The following is a 15973-nucleotide window of genomic DNA, read 5'->3' on the forward strand; positions in this document are numbered from 1 at the left end:
TTTACTAGTTTTCATTGAGTGTTCTGTAAAGGATAAAACCCCGTTTTTATTTTTTAAAATAGAAGACTAGGGGGTTCTGGGATGGCAGTAAGAGGATCTGAGGCTTCTATATTCTGTCGTTGTAGGGCCTTATCCTGGAGGAGTGGTTGTGCACCTCTCCCTTATCCTGTTGTCTGGAATGTATATAGTGATAGATATTGCTTCTTAATGATTACTAAGCTGAAGTGATTTTAATTGTTTGCATGTTTGCTAGCACTGCCCACATAATGTGTTGAGAGCAGGTCAGTTTGCTCTTGCTGAGAGGCAAACCAGACAGCTCTGCTGTGTGTGTGTCTTTTCCAACCAAGCTCTTTGTCCAAAATCCAAGGACATAATTAATCCATTTCACAGCCTCAATGTGACGGTGGCCAGAGCAGAGGAGAGAGACCCCAGCCCTTTTCCATTATGAAAAGAGCTTTCTATTTACCTGTGTTAGGAAGGGGAAGCAAGTATTTGTGGGTCTTAAATGTTGAGGTATGACAAATCTATTGATGGGGCAAGACATGAGGAACTTTTTACTATTTTTGCTATATGCTGTGGACAAACATTTCTTTAACTGGCACCTAGATAAGTAGAAGACATGTCTAGGTAAGTGGAAGATAAAACCTTGTACTTCTGGTAGGCCACTGCTGTTCTTGAAGTCAACAATTCAGAATTCTGTGCACAGAATTTTTATACTCCAGCAACAGCACCTGCTGCTGGACCAGACCCTGAGGGTAAAACCTGTCACTTGGACATCTGACAAACAGGAGTCCTTCAGACAGACTCCAGACAGTACTACTTAGCACATACTTTGTGTCTGAGTTCACTAGTGGCTTTTCTTTTCCAATAAAGCTGTAGCTTAGCATAGGCTCAGTTGGTTTATAAATACTTAGTGCCTGTCTGTGTGAAGCCTCTAGTGGAAGACTGTGGCTTGGTGAGGTGTTGTGGGTAAGAGATTCTTGTTGTTGTACTTTTAAATAACACAGCAATAACATGAAGTAAAAATGCCTGTTACCACTGTGCCAGAATGCCTACTAGTTCTAGTTCCCAAATAGCAAATCTCTAACACTCTGTAGTGGGCTGTTTGCCTGTGAATTTTACTTAAGTTCAGGGTGACCTGTGAATCCTTGTGGACATTTGTCCAAGTACTGTCATCTCGGTTATCTGTGAAAGTGTGCTACTGCATAATACTTTTGAGTTGCAGTCACACACAAATGTCCCTTATTGAAGATCTCCAGTCTTCTGGTTTTGTCAGAAATGCCTGATTTTGCTGTTTTCAGTCTTTTTCAGAAGAATGTCCTACACATGCTCTACCTCATGAGGCTTTGCTTTGCTTACAAAGAGAGTCTTTAGTAACTTTTCTAAGTGGATTTTGAAATTATAGGATTAGAAAAGAATCTTCTTGAGTTCTTGCTGTGATTTAAATGTGTTCTACCAGACCCTCCTCTTCTCTTTGCTGGTGGCTGCTATCACTATGTTTACTGGGTGGTGAGGGCAACAATGCTTCCTCTACAGCACAGAAGACATTGTGAAAATTGCTACAGTTGGAGCCACCTGAGCTGTCACTGGAGACCCTGCTGGCCACTTCTGGTTTTCAGAAACAGAATCAATATGTGTTTGTTGTTGTTTTTTATTTATTTTTTTCCCCCTGAGAATATGGTTCAACAAGCATGGGGTATGGAGCAGGGCATCACTTCACCTTCATGAAATCCAAACAGTCCCTTCCCCCCAAACACACACTTCAGGTGGTCTGAGCCTGTAATTAGTATAATAATCCAGTGTGTCACAACTGTCACAGATGTTTTGGTTTTCTAGGGTTTTTTCCCCTCAGAAATGCACCTCAAGGTGCAGTGACCAATATTAGGAATAAGATGACATTCAGAATTTAAAGATGGTGGTTTAAGTATCAAAATTATTTTCTTGAGGCCTTCTTTCTCAGCAGGCATTAGTTTTTCAGCCAGGCTTCAGTCACTCTGTGTTTGTTTACGTTTTTTTTTTCAGAGAGGTGCATCCTTACAGGATCCATACTATCCTGTTAAATCAATCCCAAACTGTTAGCAACAAAAGATATAAGGAAGCTATTTGTGAGACTGAGTTGCTGACATGGTGAGATACCCATCACGCATTGCTTACTCTTTTTTTTCTGACGTTTTCTTCTGTTTACTATATGCTGAGAAAGGCTGATTGATATCCTTCCCCTAGTCCAATCTGTTTGAGCAGCAGCATCACTGCAACTGTTTATTTTTCTGGTGGTGTTTTGGTCTGTGTTTTATTTAACCACAGATGGTAGTAATTTCATGTATGCTTGAGTAGGAAAAACTGATGCATGGTATCTAGTTATGATTGATGATGTAAGCAGGAAACAGTCATGTTGTCCCATTTCCTATTTCTTGAGATAAAGGTTAAATTATTTCTTAGTTGCTATGGAGTTCTTATTACTATCTTGTAATAATATTTTTGCTAAAGAAGACAACTTGTATTTCTAGCATTTTTAGAGTTCATGTTTTGTAGGGTAACTAACCTTCTTGGTCTGTGTAAGAAGATTGGCTGTTGCCAACTCATATGTCATAGTTTTACTGAATGTACAAAACATTAAGGTAAGGATGTTAAAACTCCACAAGATGACTTAGATTTTCTATTTAAAATGCTCAGATATACTGGCCAAATAAAAAAGCAGTAGTTACACTGTATGGAGCTCTTCCAGCATGTGATGTGAACACCCCTGCCCTTTTGAAAAATGTCAGAGGATTCTTAGTAGGACTTACGTAGCAGGCTTCTGTGTGTGTGTTTGGCTATACAAATTGTCAGCAGCATAAATCCCCTTCTTCTTTCGGTGCTGGTATTTTGTGTAGCACTTGCATTATACCAGCAAGATTTCCTAAATAAACATGGACACAGCCCAGTCCTTCTTGGCTGACCAAACCTGTCATAAGAATCTTACAGCCTCTTTGAAGGCCAGACCTCCTCTTGTTCTGTGAAGAAGATATGAGAGAGAAAATACTGAGAATGAAATTGGGTACAGGGATTAATCAGCATACCACACTAACAAATATTATTTCAGGTAGAAGCTTTGGTGAAGTCTACACTGAGTCTGCATGGGAAGATTGACTTCCTGGTGAATAATGGAGGGGGCCAATTTGCAAGTCCTTCTGAAGCCATCCGTGCAAAAGGCTGGAATGCTGTGATAGAGACAAATCTAACAGGGACCTTCTATTGCTGCAAAGCAGGTAAGGTCTGAACATTAAGCTATTTTTTTTGGTTATTTGTTCTCTTTTTTTACTGCAATACCAGAAGACAAGAAATATTTCCCTGCCTTCTTTTTTCTACACACTTATTTGACAGTGGGTATTTGTTTTCATGAATCTCATCCAAAGCTTTGCATTAAATGGTACATAACATTTGTTCATATATACAAAGATACATTCAGGCAAGTATGATCTTCTGGTTAAGGCCAGGTTTGGGGAGACAGTTGTCTTGGATACTCACTTAAAAGACTATAGGAAAACCACTTAACTTCTGGGGCCTGTATGCACTGTGTGTAACACAGGAAAATACTTCTCCCCTTCAGGGATATAAATTTAAGCTTAAATTTAAGTATGGCATGTGATTCTCAGATAATATTTGGAATGTAGAAATGAAAGTAATTACATAAAATGTAAAAACATGAAATCTTGATTTCCACCAAATGCTTCTTGACAATCATTGAGCCTTACCTGTACTACACCTGTTGTCCCATAATCTCACTTCTGGCTGGGCAAGAGTGTGTACAAAGAGCAGATTTGGGAAAATGTGTAAGGTGATTGCAGTTAGGACTCCAAATTTGGCTTCCAATTGGCAAGTTCATGTGTATGCATTTCTTCTGATATTTATAGGTTATCTTCCTCCTTCATACAGTGTACAATGCCTGGATGCAAGAACATGGAGGAGCCATTGTCAACATTACTGCTGCCGTGAGAAATGGGTTTCCTGGAATGTCGTAATATATATTTTCTTTTTACATTTTCCTGTGTTTTTCCCCTGGAATTACTAGTTGCTCTTAAACACTTCAGAAAGGTGTGCACTGGGCAGCAGCAGAGTATAGAGATATAGCAGTTTGGTCAAGAGAGAGCAAGAGTATCACTTGGCTGAATGTGTGGGGTTAATTCAGTAGGGACTACAAGAGTAAATGGCATCTCTGGTCTCTCTCAACTGTTTTGTAAGAAACTATGAAGCAAGACTTTCCAGTGAAGCTTTCATTGGAAATGGTGTGCTAGTGGGACTAGTTGGATGGAAATGCTCTTTCTCCAAATTGCTGGAGGGTTTTGCAAGAACTTGGCACCAGTTGCTTTTCTCTTCTATGCTCAGTTTACAGATCTTGATGGTGCAATGAGTTATGGAAACTGGACCAGGAGTAGGGGAGTAGGAGGAACATTTCTAGTACGTTACCAGGTTTTGGCTTTGTCCTTCAGCTCACATAATGCTTGTCTTTCCTGTTTTTCTTTTTACTCCCACTTTGTAGACATCTTTCTTGGAGAAGGTTTCTGATGCAAATAGAATCAATGCTATTTGCTCTGCTCCTTTCTTGACTGGGAGAAGGCTCATGGCTACAAACATATTGCCATGTTTGTAGTTGTTTTATGCTGATGCAAATGATTACAGCCATGAAAATGGAGCATCCTATCCATACTTGTACATGTACTATATTTGTTCAAATTTCTTTACCCTCAAAATGTAGGTGAGCAGGAGTTTTCCAATTTGAAACTTGCTACCACAAAAGTTCCAATTTGTTGAAAGGTAGTAATGCTCAGGAAATTAATTGTTTCAGTTATTTTCTTTTCAAAGGAAATTTGGAAGTTGTCAATGTGCTGCATGTTGACCGTTTCTTGAAAAAAAAAGTCTGAATTTCTTCTTTGAAACTTCCTTTTCCTCTTTTTTTAAACTTGGAAATTGAGTTTCTATTGAAGAAAATACAAAAAAATAAACTTTGAGGAAGTGTTGCACTACCTCTTTTTGTCCAGCATTGAAAGTGTTCAAAATTAAGAGGTTTTAAGGAAGAGCAGAATATTTTCTCACTAGCTTGTTCTTGGCAGTACAGAATAAATTTTGAGATCCACAGGGTGGTGCTGAAGCTACAGTTATTTGAGTTTCTCCACTGTGGTAAAATCTGGCTGAATTGTCTTGTCAAATGTGCTGAACCTGCATTTGAGAGTTGAACCATGAGAAAAAGCTAATTCTGAATAACAGTGGACAAGTTTTCCTAAATAACTAAAGTGCATAGATGTAAGTGGATAGACAAAACTACTTACAAGTCAAATTCCTGCTGAATTCATTCTCTTTGTAGAAATGTACTATTGAAAAAGATTTGCCTTTACAAGTCCAGCCACCACTCGTGCCAAAAGTCACCTGATACAGTTTTCCATCAGTATTAATTTTGAACAGAAAACTTGTCAAGTTTGCTCATAGTGTGCTTGTGGGTTATTCATATGTTTAGATCAGAAAGAAATGAGTTATGTTTTCTTACATTTTTCTCAATTTTTTTGTATTCTTTCCCTGGTATTTGAGAAACTATTGCATTATCTCCTCTAAGTCTTTTTTGCTAGGCTAAAGAATCCAAATTCTATTTGTTTTCTATGAGTCCAGCTGTCTACTATTCATTATTGCAGTATTTTTGTCTGCATTTGTTCAAGCTTGTAATCATTTCAGACTAGTTTCCTATAGCAGCAAGGTGTATGACTTCACTCGAACTCTTGTCTCTATCTCCATCCATCTAGAGTAATTTTTGAATAGTGAGTGATTTTAATCCTGTCTGTCAGAAGATTTAAACTATTTTTCAGATCACTGTCCTTCCAAGTCTTGCTTTACCTCTGCAGCCTACAGGTAGTTTTTACACAGTTTGAACTTTACCTCCTTGTTTCACATTTTATAAGCCTCTCTCTGCAGTAGAGTAGCTGACCTCATGTCACATTGGGGGAGAGACTGTAAGTATTTTCCAGCAATGACAGGAAATCATAGCATAGCTTGTTTAATCAGTGAAGCTATGGTCAAACTTACAAACTAGAGAATCTCTGTCTCTCAGTGTTGGTCCAGCCACAGAAAGCTACTCTGACTACCCCAGTGAGACTGCAGTAGAATTAATATTGGGCACTCCTAGCTGAGGGAACAGATGCTTCCTCTGCTTTCTTCTCTCAATAGGCACACGGGAGCTGCAAGAGCTGCAGTGGATAACCTGACCAAGACTTTAGCACTGGAATGGGCTCACAGTGGAGTAAGAATCAACAGTGTTGCTCCTGTAAGTATATGATTAAACTTAGCAATCATATGTGTTCATACTTAAAGCTTTCAGGCCAAAAGGAATTTTAAAATCTATAACCTGTAACTGATTTTGGATTGTTTATGCACTTATTTATTTATAATCACCTCATCTGCGTTCTTCAGGTCATTCGAGAGTGTTTTTTACTTTCTGGAGGATGAGTCAGAGGATGTGGGATAAAATTGCTTCTGCTTTCTGTTTTGACTTGGCACTCTTGGTTGGTTTTTTTTGTAGCTTAATGAAATGATACTGGTATGAGTTGGTCACCTGTTTTACAAAGCTTTGACATGAGATTACTGAATGCTTTGTGTTTCGGTGATGGATACATTATTTCTGAGTTCATGAAGCTTTTTCTGTTTGAGGTTCAGGTGTGCTGATGGTTTCAACCTGTGTTTATGAAGTTAGTTTAAAAATCTCTGCATGTGTAACACAGTGCCTTTTACTTTGTGTTCTACATATTAAGTTAGATTTGCTTTAGACATAAAGAGAATGTATTTGGAGTGGACCTTCTCTCAGAGAAATCATATGTAAAAATGTGTGTTCTGATTTTTTTCTTATCAAATTCATGCAGACAGGAAACCACTGTCAGCTAAAATATGCCTGCCACATTTCTGAGGAAGTAGGCAGCAGGTAGCAGTTTTTTAAAACAGCAGTATGGAAAGAGCAGCTGTATTTTGTAGTGGATAGTACTGCAGATACAGAGGTTATATTGAAGCTCTAGCTTTAACTTTTTAGATTGTGTGATCTGTTGTGATTTGTGTAATCTGCTGTTAACCACAATTTCTTTTGCACATTTACTCTCTCGCAATCAAAAGAGGAAATGTAAATTTTGTGCAGCTACTTCTACAATCAGGAATTATCCTACCCACAGTAAGTGAGTGTCATAAGTGAGGTGTCATATTTGTTTAAGTGATCCCTAGGAAGATCTTGCTAATATTTTTGTAGAATGTCTGTATATCCTGTTGTGCCCCTTGTCCTAAAACATCTGGCTCACTTTGTTTGGCATAGCAGAGAATGCTTAATGGCAGATATATGATGATCATTCAGGTAGTGGCTTTCATGTAGCCTTTGTGAGACCCAATTCATCTGGAGACTTGTTAAATATTAACATCTACTGGCTTCTACTTCCTGTTGATTTGTTTTTTCTGATTTATCAAGTCTTGGGGAAGTAAGTAATTAAGACAGCATTATTATGTGAATATACTTTTCAGGCATGCTAATTACCTAATGAATCATGCTGATTATACATTATAGCACATGTCAAAAGAAGTTTTTGACAAGCAAACACTTCAGGGGTTTGGCTCTTTCATAAGTATTTGCTAGCTTTGTTACTATGCTGGTAACAGAAGTCCATGTTGTAGTTACAGTAATACTTCTGTCACTTTTGTGGACACACCAGGTTTGTGGTAACAATATAAAACTGTTACTACTTTAGAGGAGCAGAGTAACCTGTGTGGAATGGATACAGAGAGAGGGAAACCTGTATTCTGGAAAAAATAGTTTCACATGCATTATACAGATCTCTTAGAAATCTTAGTATGTGCTTTGTGGATGAATTCAAATTTTATTTGATTTAAACTTCAGTCCCAAAGATTCTGTCCTGACCAATGGATGTAACCCTGTGTTCCCATTGCTGTAGCCTTCATCTTCCCTCTCAAGACTAAACTGGACTGAATAATCATCAGAGCAAACACAGTCACCTTTTTCTGTTTCTACAGCAGCTAAGTAGGGAGAGTTGGAATTCTGACTGAAATCTGTCTGCTTCCATAATTCGCAATAAATCCATCTCATGTTCTTACAAATGACAAGACATTGGAGAACTTGTTCTTTGGGCTTTGTAGTTTCCTGCTGTAAGTTAACATGAAATGCTTGTAATTTCAAAGCAGCCTCTGAATTTCTTTATACTCCATTTTTTAGTTATTGAAGTGACAGTGGAGAATTGGAATAATCAGAAGTATTGTGCTTGAATAGAGAAGTGGCTGGCAGCCAAATTACCTTCTTGTATAAATTATACTATTCCATTACATTTAAAAACTTGCATTCAGCTGCTCTTTAGGTAGTTTAATCCCATAGGAAATCAGTGATGACAACTTAACAATTTTAGAATGATCCATTTAAACATATGCAAGAGAACTTAATTTTCACTATGATGTTTTGAAATAGGGACTGGTGTTTTCAGAAACTGCTGTTGCAAACTATGGAGAGCAAGGTGTAATGATGTGGTTAAAGAGCATACCAAAGGTTCCTGCCAAGAGGTCGGCGGTTCCTGAGGAGGTAATGTATTTCAGAACATTTGTGATATTTCTACTTCTGTGTCTCTATTTAGAAGCCATTTTATTATATGGAGAACAAAAAGACTTAATTCTGCACTGTGATGGAATATTTTAAAAGAAAAAAAGCTTATAGTAATGTGTAGTCATGCCAAGTGGGAGACTTAATCAGTAGTCACTGATATACGAAAATTTAATTCAGCTGCCTCTTACAGCTGAAGTGTTTCATGGTAGACATTAGTTCCTGAAGAAGTTGACTTCCAGGAGGAAGGAATGAAAGAACAAATATTAAGGTGAAAAAAATTGTATCTTAAAAGTACTTAGCTCTCTTCTACCAAGAATGTGCTTATTTGATAGATCGGTCCACATTTTTGTTTGATTTTTAAGCATTTGATGCTGAAAGTTTATTGGTTTTCCTCTGATAACTGCTTGATGGTTATCACTAGGAGGATGGTTTTAAGATTGTTACAGTTTTTGCTGAGTGGAAAATGTTACTATGTCTTACCTGTAAAAGTTTTTACAAGCCTCTTTGACATAAACAGTTCCCAGCGGTCTAAGAAAGATTAAAATTGTCATTCTTTTGACAGATCTCTCCTGCAGTGTGTTTCCTACTATCTCCAGCTGCTTCTTTCATAACTGGGATAACCATGGTTGTGGATGGTGGCCAAAGTTTATACAGCCATAGCCTAGAAATACCTGGTAAGAAATGGGTTACAAAATAATGCCCTTCAAGTGACTGAAGTTGGGCAATGGGAGGACACAAAAGTAAAATGCCTAGTTTCTCAACCAACTAAATATGTTCTTTTATTTGTTCTCCTCAGATCATGACAGATGGCCTGCACCACCAGAAGGAAAAAATTCTGAAATGCTGAAAAAGCTGCTTTCTGGCGAATTCAAGCCAAAGCTGTAAAAGAAGGAGATTTCACCTTGTTCCCAGTTGCACAGTTGATGATAATCTCACTCTGTGATTTTAGTTTATAATTCTCATTAATAATTTAATTTCCCATATGTAACTACATTGAGTGCCTTGATTTTCATTAGTTTATATTTAAAACTTGAAAGACTGTACACAGCAAATATCTTCTCTGGAAACACTTTCCATTCAGTCTTTTGAGAAGGGGAGGTATAAAAGACAAGTTGTCCATTTGCATAGGCATTAAGTAATGAAGAATCCCAGCCAGAAGTGAATAAAAAGAATAATTATTTTGAAGTGAAGAGAGCCGAGAGGAAATGTTTTGGAATCTTTCAATTTAGGGAGAAGGTAATTTAAATCTCTTGTTATTAGTTGCATCAGTAACCATTGAGGTAACTTATCTCTACACTGTTTCTGTTCAGCCACACACTGAATGCTCAACAATGGTTTTAAAGACCAAGTACAGTGAGTATTTCTCTGAAAATAATTAAAATAAAGTGGCATACTGTTATTAATGTTTCAAAATAAATTGGCATATTGTATTGGGAATGTTTTGAATTGCTTGCAAATACAATCGCATAATAGAGCTGACTGCTACTTAAATTTGATAATAGAATAATCAGATGAATTTAAACTTCAACATACAGTTAAAGTTGGATGGAAAGCAGTAGAGATTCAACAATTTAACATGCAAAATTTTGAAGCAAAATCTGTGGTGTGTAATGCAGTGCTCTCTGCAGTGTGCTCTACTAGTAAAGGAGAGATTTGTAATCCTTTTTTTAGCAGTTAAAATGCTTTATCCATACTGTGTTGTCTTACAGTGTTAACAGAACTTTGTTCATTAGTGTCTTTAAAATAGATGTGATATTTGTGAATAATGCAGAGATGCCATTTAAGAACCAGAAATCTTGCAATGTATGACTTGAAAAGGCTATGTTTGTAGTTTTTCTTATTCACTTTAAGGCAAATGTTCCCATGTCTGCCATCTCTAGTGAAAATATAAATAAGTAATGACTGTGTTTGCTGTAACAACTGAAAATTGTGGAATCAAGTTGCTGTTATAGAAGTGAACTTTTTATACTTAATTTTGGACTAAATGTAAGAGTCTGCCAGTTACTTGTACTCTACAAAGATGTTTCACCTTTATGTTTTTCAGTAAAATGTGGGTTCTTACATAGGTACATGTAGATTGCTTTTCATGAAAATCTGAATTCCATTTTTGGGTGGGAAGAGAGGTTTGAGCCTAAATATGTGCTCTTTCAGGTGTATCCTCCTTCCTTGATAACTGGATGGTCATTTATGCAGTTGTGAGAAAGTTGTTCAGAGATAAAGTCAGCTTTTTTCAAACCTCTTGTGAAAAGATATATTTTGATTATTGCAAATATTAGTTTAGGGTACACAGTAAGAGAATTCCTGGAAGAAAATGCACCTGTTAGGTGACTAACTCTAGAAGTCTAGCCCATTGCAGTGAATGAAATTATTTAGTTTATTAAGACATTATTTCTACATTCTTAACATATTTCTGGAAGAGCAGGTTAAATGTGAATGTGTGTGTTTCAGACTTGTGGAATTTACTTTCTCTTTGTTTGAATGTGAGTTTCTATGGACTGTGAATTTGATATGAGATGGAAGTGAATTGCTAAAACTAAATTACTTTTTATTATATCCCAGAACTGTTCACTATAGAATTTGAGTATAAACTTGGAAATAATAAATTTTTAATCTTGCGAATTTCCTCTTTAACTATGCTGGAGTGTGAATATTCATAAAGAGGGGACTTTTATATGTAGTGATGGTGAAATGCATCATATTTCTCAGGAAATGGAATATTAGAAAGGTGGGCATTCACCTGTGTGGGAGATAGGTTCACTCTGCAATTAATAAACTCCTTCACAAGTAAGAACTATAACAAACCTTTCTGCTTGGGATGAATAAAAGGACCTTTTATTTGACCTCTCCTTCTTCAACTTTCAGCAAAGCAATGGATGTACTACAAAGATGAAAGCTGGTGCTTTAGAAGAGGCTATATGTGCTTTTTCCCTAGCTGGGAGTTGAAACAGCCAGCATTTGTGGAGCCATAAAGTGCTGCAGCTCAGTGCAGTAGGAGAATATACTCAAAATGATCTGGTGTAAGAATACAGAAAATGCATCCTCGGAAGAAGAAGGGGAGGCATGAATGTTTTCCACTTTTTTCTTTTTCTTTTTTTTTTCCCCAGTAATACTACTAACATTCCTCCTACTGTGCACAGTGTTAAAATGCTTATCACAGTTTGTTAGATATTAGGATAGTAACTCCTTGCTGTAATGGTTTAGCAATAATCACAGGTGTTCTTGTTTGTTTGTTGGTTTTGTTTTATTTGTATTTGTTTGGGTTTTGTGTTTTCTTCTTGCACCATAAAGGACATGAAATGTTTAATTCTCAGAACAGAGGTTTTATTTTAGTCTTGTCTCTTTGGTCCATTTTTATGCAGATTAAAATTATTTTAAAAGTTTTGCAGCACCTTGCAGGAACCCAGTGTTGTGTCAGCTGGCAGCGTGAATGTTTCAGGTTTCTGCTGTTCGTGCTGCAGATAGTATCAGCTGCAGCAAAGCTCTTCCTATGCCAACAGCCCTCGATCAAAGGGCATTGAGAGGTTAAAAAGATGGGTGTGGTAGCAAAATATTCCCGACCTGTGTAAGATTTGGGTATCTGAAGTTGAGAGAACAGGGCTTGATTTGACTTTTATCTATTTTACAAGGAAGGTGAAAGCAATTGTAAGAAAAAGGCTGAGGAATCAAGGAAATACCTTGACCAAACACTGAAACTTAAACATTTGCTGCAATGTGCAGTTGTAATAAGCAAAGAGAATCCTGTTGGAATGACAGTTACACTTACCATTCTGTTAGAAATCTCTTTTTGGTTGCTTTAATATTTACCTCTGGCTAAACCTGCACCTATTCTGCCTATCCCTTACCAGGTATTCATTTGACTGATGAATAGGTGCTTATCAACTGCTACTTTGCTCCACTGTCTGGTGTTATATCTGAATATGTGTCATAAAACTTTACATTTGTGACAGCAGTGTAGTTCAACTGTCACCTGTACTTGCCTTATGTTTTACAGATACTCTGTGTGTTAAGCAGAATATTGTTCATTCAGGGTACTTATTTAGCATAAAATGAAGTTTGATTGTTCTGTGGGTTTACTTAGTGTAAAATGAAGTCTGTGGTGTAAAAATCTTCATTCTTTAAAGGTTGACAGTTGTCATGTTTGCTAAAGGGAATATATAGTCTATGCAGTGGCATTCTGCAGTAATGTCCATTGTCTGCCTTAAGATGTAAATGAAAAAATACAAGGCAACCATTGCTTGTAACAAGCATTTACGGCTATGTTTAGTCTTCTGAATAGTTGTATAGAATATCCCATATAATCTTTAAGAAAGTTTGCTCTTTGCCAGATAGTGTAATTTCATATACTTCTCATCAGCATCTCCCAGTTTCCTCTTGCCACCTCAAGTAGCAGACCTGTGTTAGATGGCTGAGTGCTGCAGGCATTGGGGGAATTGTCTTATTAGTAAGGTCAAGAGTGTCTGTGTTCAGGATTACTGAATGTGGCTGAGTCCTAAAGGTAAATTAATTGCTTCATAAACTTCAGTGATGGAGTTGGAGCAGACAAAACTATCAGTACTGCTGCCCAGGCTCACTTAGAGTGTGCAGTATATATTTATGAATTTTCCAGCAGTGGTTTAGGGCTGTCCTCCCCAAGCTATTTGCTCTTCCTCTCTTGGCATCTGCGTTCCAGTGATGGTGCATTGTATTGGGAGGAAGTGGAACTACTGAGATGCAGGCACATGTTTCTTTCTGTCATGGAAAGGCAGAGGAGCATAGCAGACATGACTAGCAAAGGTCTGAAATAATGCGGCTGTTTGCTCAATGCGTGTGAGCTGGATATAAATTTATAAATACTGTTGGCTCTCCTGCTGGTGAGGAAAGACTGGATCATGTTATAACATTCTGGCATCACAAACTTTACACTGCTTTTGTTCCTAGAATAAGCCATTTTGTCTTCCCTTATCTGCTCTGTCTCCAGCAGCTTGTTCCTTTGCCAGTTAACCCCTCATTTCCTTAAATATACGTGAAATTAATCTCTAGTGTAACTAGGTCCTTTTCTGGACGTAGTTCAAAATGTGGTAATATGATGCCAGCTGTAGGAATGAGTGGTGGGGAGGAAGAGAAACTTTGGGAGAAAAAGGAGGAGGATGGCATGGCTATGAAAAGGGGCTGGTTTGTTCCCATTTGAAGTTTAGAAGCTATGGCTGTAGTGTTACTAATACAGGGGCTGGTTAGCCTCAAGCAATACATGTAGGAGGTGAGAACCTCTTATTGCAATGAGGTATTGATTCTGGAATTCAGGGAGAGCCATTCTGCCAGATTTCAGTCAATTGCCTGAGTACACTATCCTAAGATGTGCTTACCCTATAATTTCCACCCCCACACCTCCCAGCTTCTGTAGCCTGTACAGAGTTTGTACTGAATGCATAAATAACTGATATACTTTATTGTATCTCCTGTCAGCTATTTTACTGTTATTTTCCATATCAGCAATTACACTGTTTCTATAAGCTTTATTTTACTCCCTGTAGCATGACACCTGATCCTATAAACACGCCCCTGGGTTTGGGCTGAGCTCAGTGTGAGCCAGTGTCATAAGTGCTGGTCCCTGGTGTCAATAGATATTTTTTTATCTCAAAGTCAATATTTAGCTGTTTATCCTGTTCCTTATATTGAAGATGCTGTGATTTAGGGATTATGGTACGTTAGTACTGATGCCTCTGCAAAGAACTGTTGGGATGTGAGAGTGCTCTGTGCTGTGCAGGCTTTGTGCAGATATACAAAGGACCACAGGGGCAGAGGAATGTGGGATGATTTTCCACAACCTTTTCTGGCTTCTTCTGAAGTGAGGGAACTTTGTCTTGAAAATGTACTGTTCACTAAGCCCTCCTCCATTAGTGAAATCCATTTGCAGGATGCTAAAGCTGACAAATGGCCATGAACTGTAACATTAAGGCAAGGGAAACACTGGATGTGTTTTCAGAGCTGTGTAAGCAGCTGTGGCTCATTGATCTTGCTTGATGGTGCAGGAGCATCACACATCAGCAGTTTTCTTGGCTCTATTTATTTCTTGGCCCTATCATTTGGCAGAAAAGGTCACCTTTTTAACTGTCTGGTTAAAGACTCGTGGTCATGACAAGTGTCTCATGAACACTGCTGACAATTTTGCCAACTGTGGAACAAAATGTCTTAGCTTTGGGAGATGACTATATCTCCTTCATGTTGGCTCTGGAATCAGTGTGATTCAGTGCCTTGTGCCTTTCTTGAATGTGCTTCATCAGTTGGTCTTTCTTTAGCACCGTCCTCTTCAATGGATTTTTAAAACAATGCTAGTATTTGTTTTTATCATTCTCTGCAGCCTGTTTCAGTGGGAGATCGCGAAACAATCGAGCTACGGACCTTGATGTGCAATTTTTCAGTTTCATGTGTCAATTTCAATGGAAATTGACGTGTAAAGCTTAAACTTCCCTTCCAGTATTTTTTCCCCGTGTTTGTTTAGGGTGATCAAAATAACCTTGTTTTGGGTAGGTTTTGAGGGCTTGTCCAGACTTTATAAACCTCTAATTGTCTTACATGTTAAATACCTCTGAGCACATGACCACAAAGCAGCATGTGAGCAGCATCAGCGGGGATTACTGTGCTCTGGAGTCAGGTGCTGCAGCACAGATCAGAGATCGCTGTGCCTCGGTACAGCGCTCTCCGAACACGCATCGCCTGCCAGGGTGTCTCAGAAGGGCGTTTGCTAAACATGCACAGGTCATTCGTGCATCTCGTACACATGGCTCATGCCTGTGAGGTTATTGTTAAGCTTGCATAAAAGTAATTAGGGTGCCATGGTATTATTTACAGTCATCGGCTACTTAGACTTGAAGTGTGGCAGTAATAGCTGTCCTGCTACGTATCAGGGAGTGCTTCCTCGCTGATTAATTTGGGATAGCATCCTTCTTCCTTGCGTGTGTTGACTTCCTGAGGGAAGCAGGTGGCTCCTGCAGAGAGGGCTCAGCCAGTCCTGGGAGAAATGGGCAACCTGAAGACGGCAGCGCCGTTCTGAATTGTCCTAAAGAGCGTCACCGGGGGGCTGAGGCAGCTGCCGCTCCGGGCCTGCCAGGGGCGAGGGATTTCTCGCAGTTAGCGCTGGCCATGGTGGTGCGGGAGGGCGCCTTCATATCCTGCCCTTGAACGGCGCAGATCCCGCAGCTGCGGGACTGCACTAGGCTGGGCCTTCCTTAGACTGGACTCGCCTGGCTGGAACCGGCGGCAGGAGCCGCAGGGCCCCGCTGCCCTCGGCCCGTAAGTGCCGCCGAGGGTCCGGCCTCGGGCGGGACTCGAACCCGAGGCTCTCTGGGGGCCCGGCGCGCACGCGCCTCCGCAGCCCCTGGGCGCGCCCCG

The 15973-nt window shown here is 38.9% G+C and overlaps 1 protein-coding gene across 1 annotated transcript in view; it reads left to right on the plus strand.

Moving 5' to 3' along the window:
- PECR (peroxisomal trans-2-enoyl-CoA reductase) overlaps positions 1-11236 on the plus strand; it is a 17949-nt gene extending 6713 nt beyond the window's left edge. Inside the window, exons 3-8 of the mRNA XM_027636520.1 lie at positions 3083-3248; positions 3916-3997; positions 6193-6289; positions 8474-8584; positions 9168-9279; positions 9402-11236. Of these exons, the coding sequence (XP_027492321.1) occupies positions 3083-3248; positions 3916-3997; positions 6193-6289; positions 8474-8584; positions 9168-9279; positions 9402-9490 (657 nt within the window). The 3' untranslated portion in view covers positions 9491-11236. The remainder of the gene's footprint in view (positions 1-3082; positions 3249-3915; positions 3998-6192; positions 6290-8473; positions 8585-9167; positions 9280-9401) is intronic.
- The last annotated feature ends 4737 nt before the right edge of the window (positions 11237-15973 follow it).

This window comes from Corapipo altera, unplaced genomic scaffold (assembly GCF_003945725.1).
Source record: "Corapipo altera isolate COAL_440 unplaced genomic scaffold, ASM394572v1 45, whole genome shotgun sequence".
Classification (NCBI taxonomy): Eukaryota; Metazoa; Chordata; class Aves; order Passeriformes; family Pipridae; genus Corapipo; species Corapipo altera.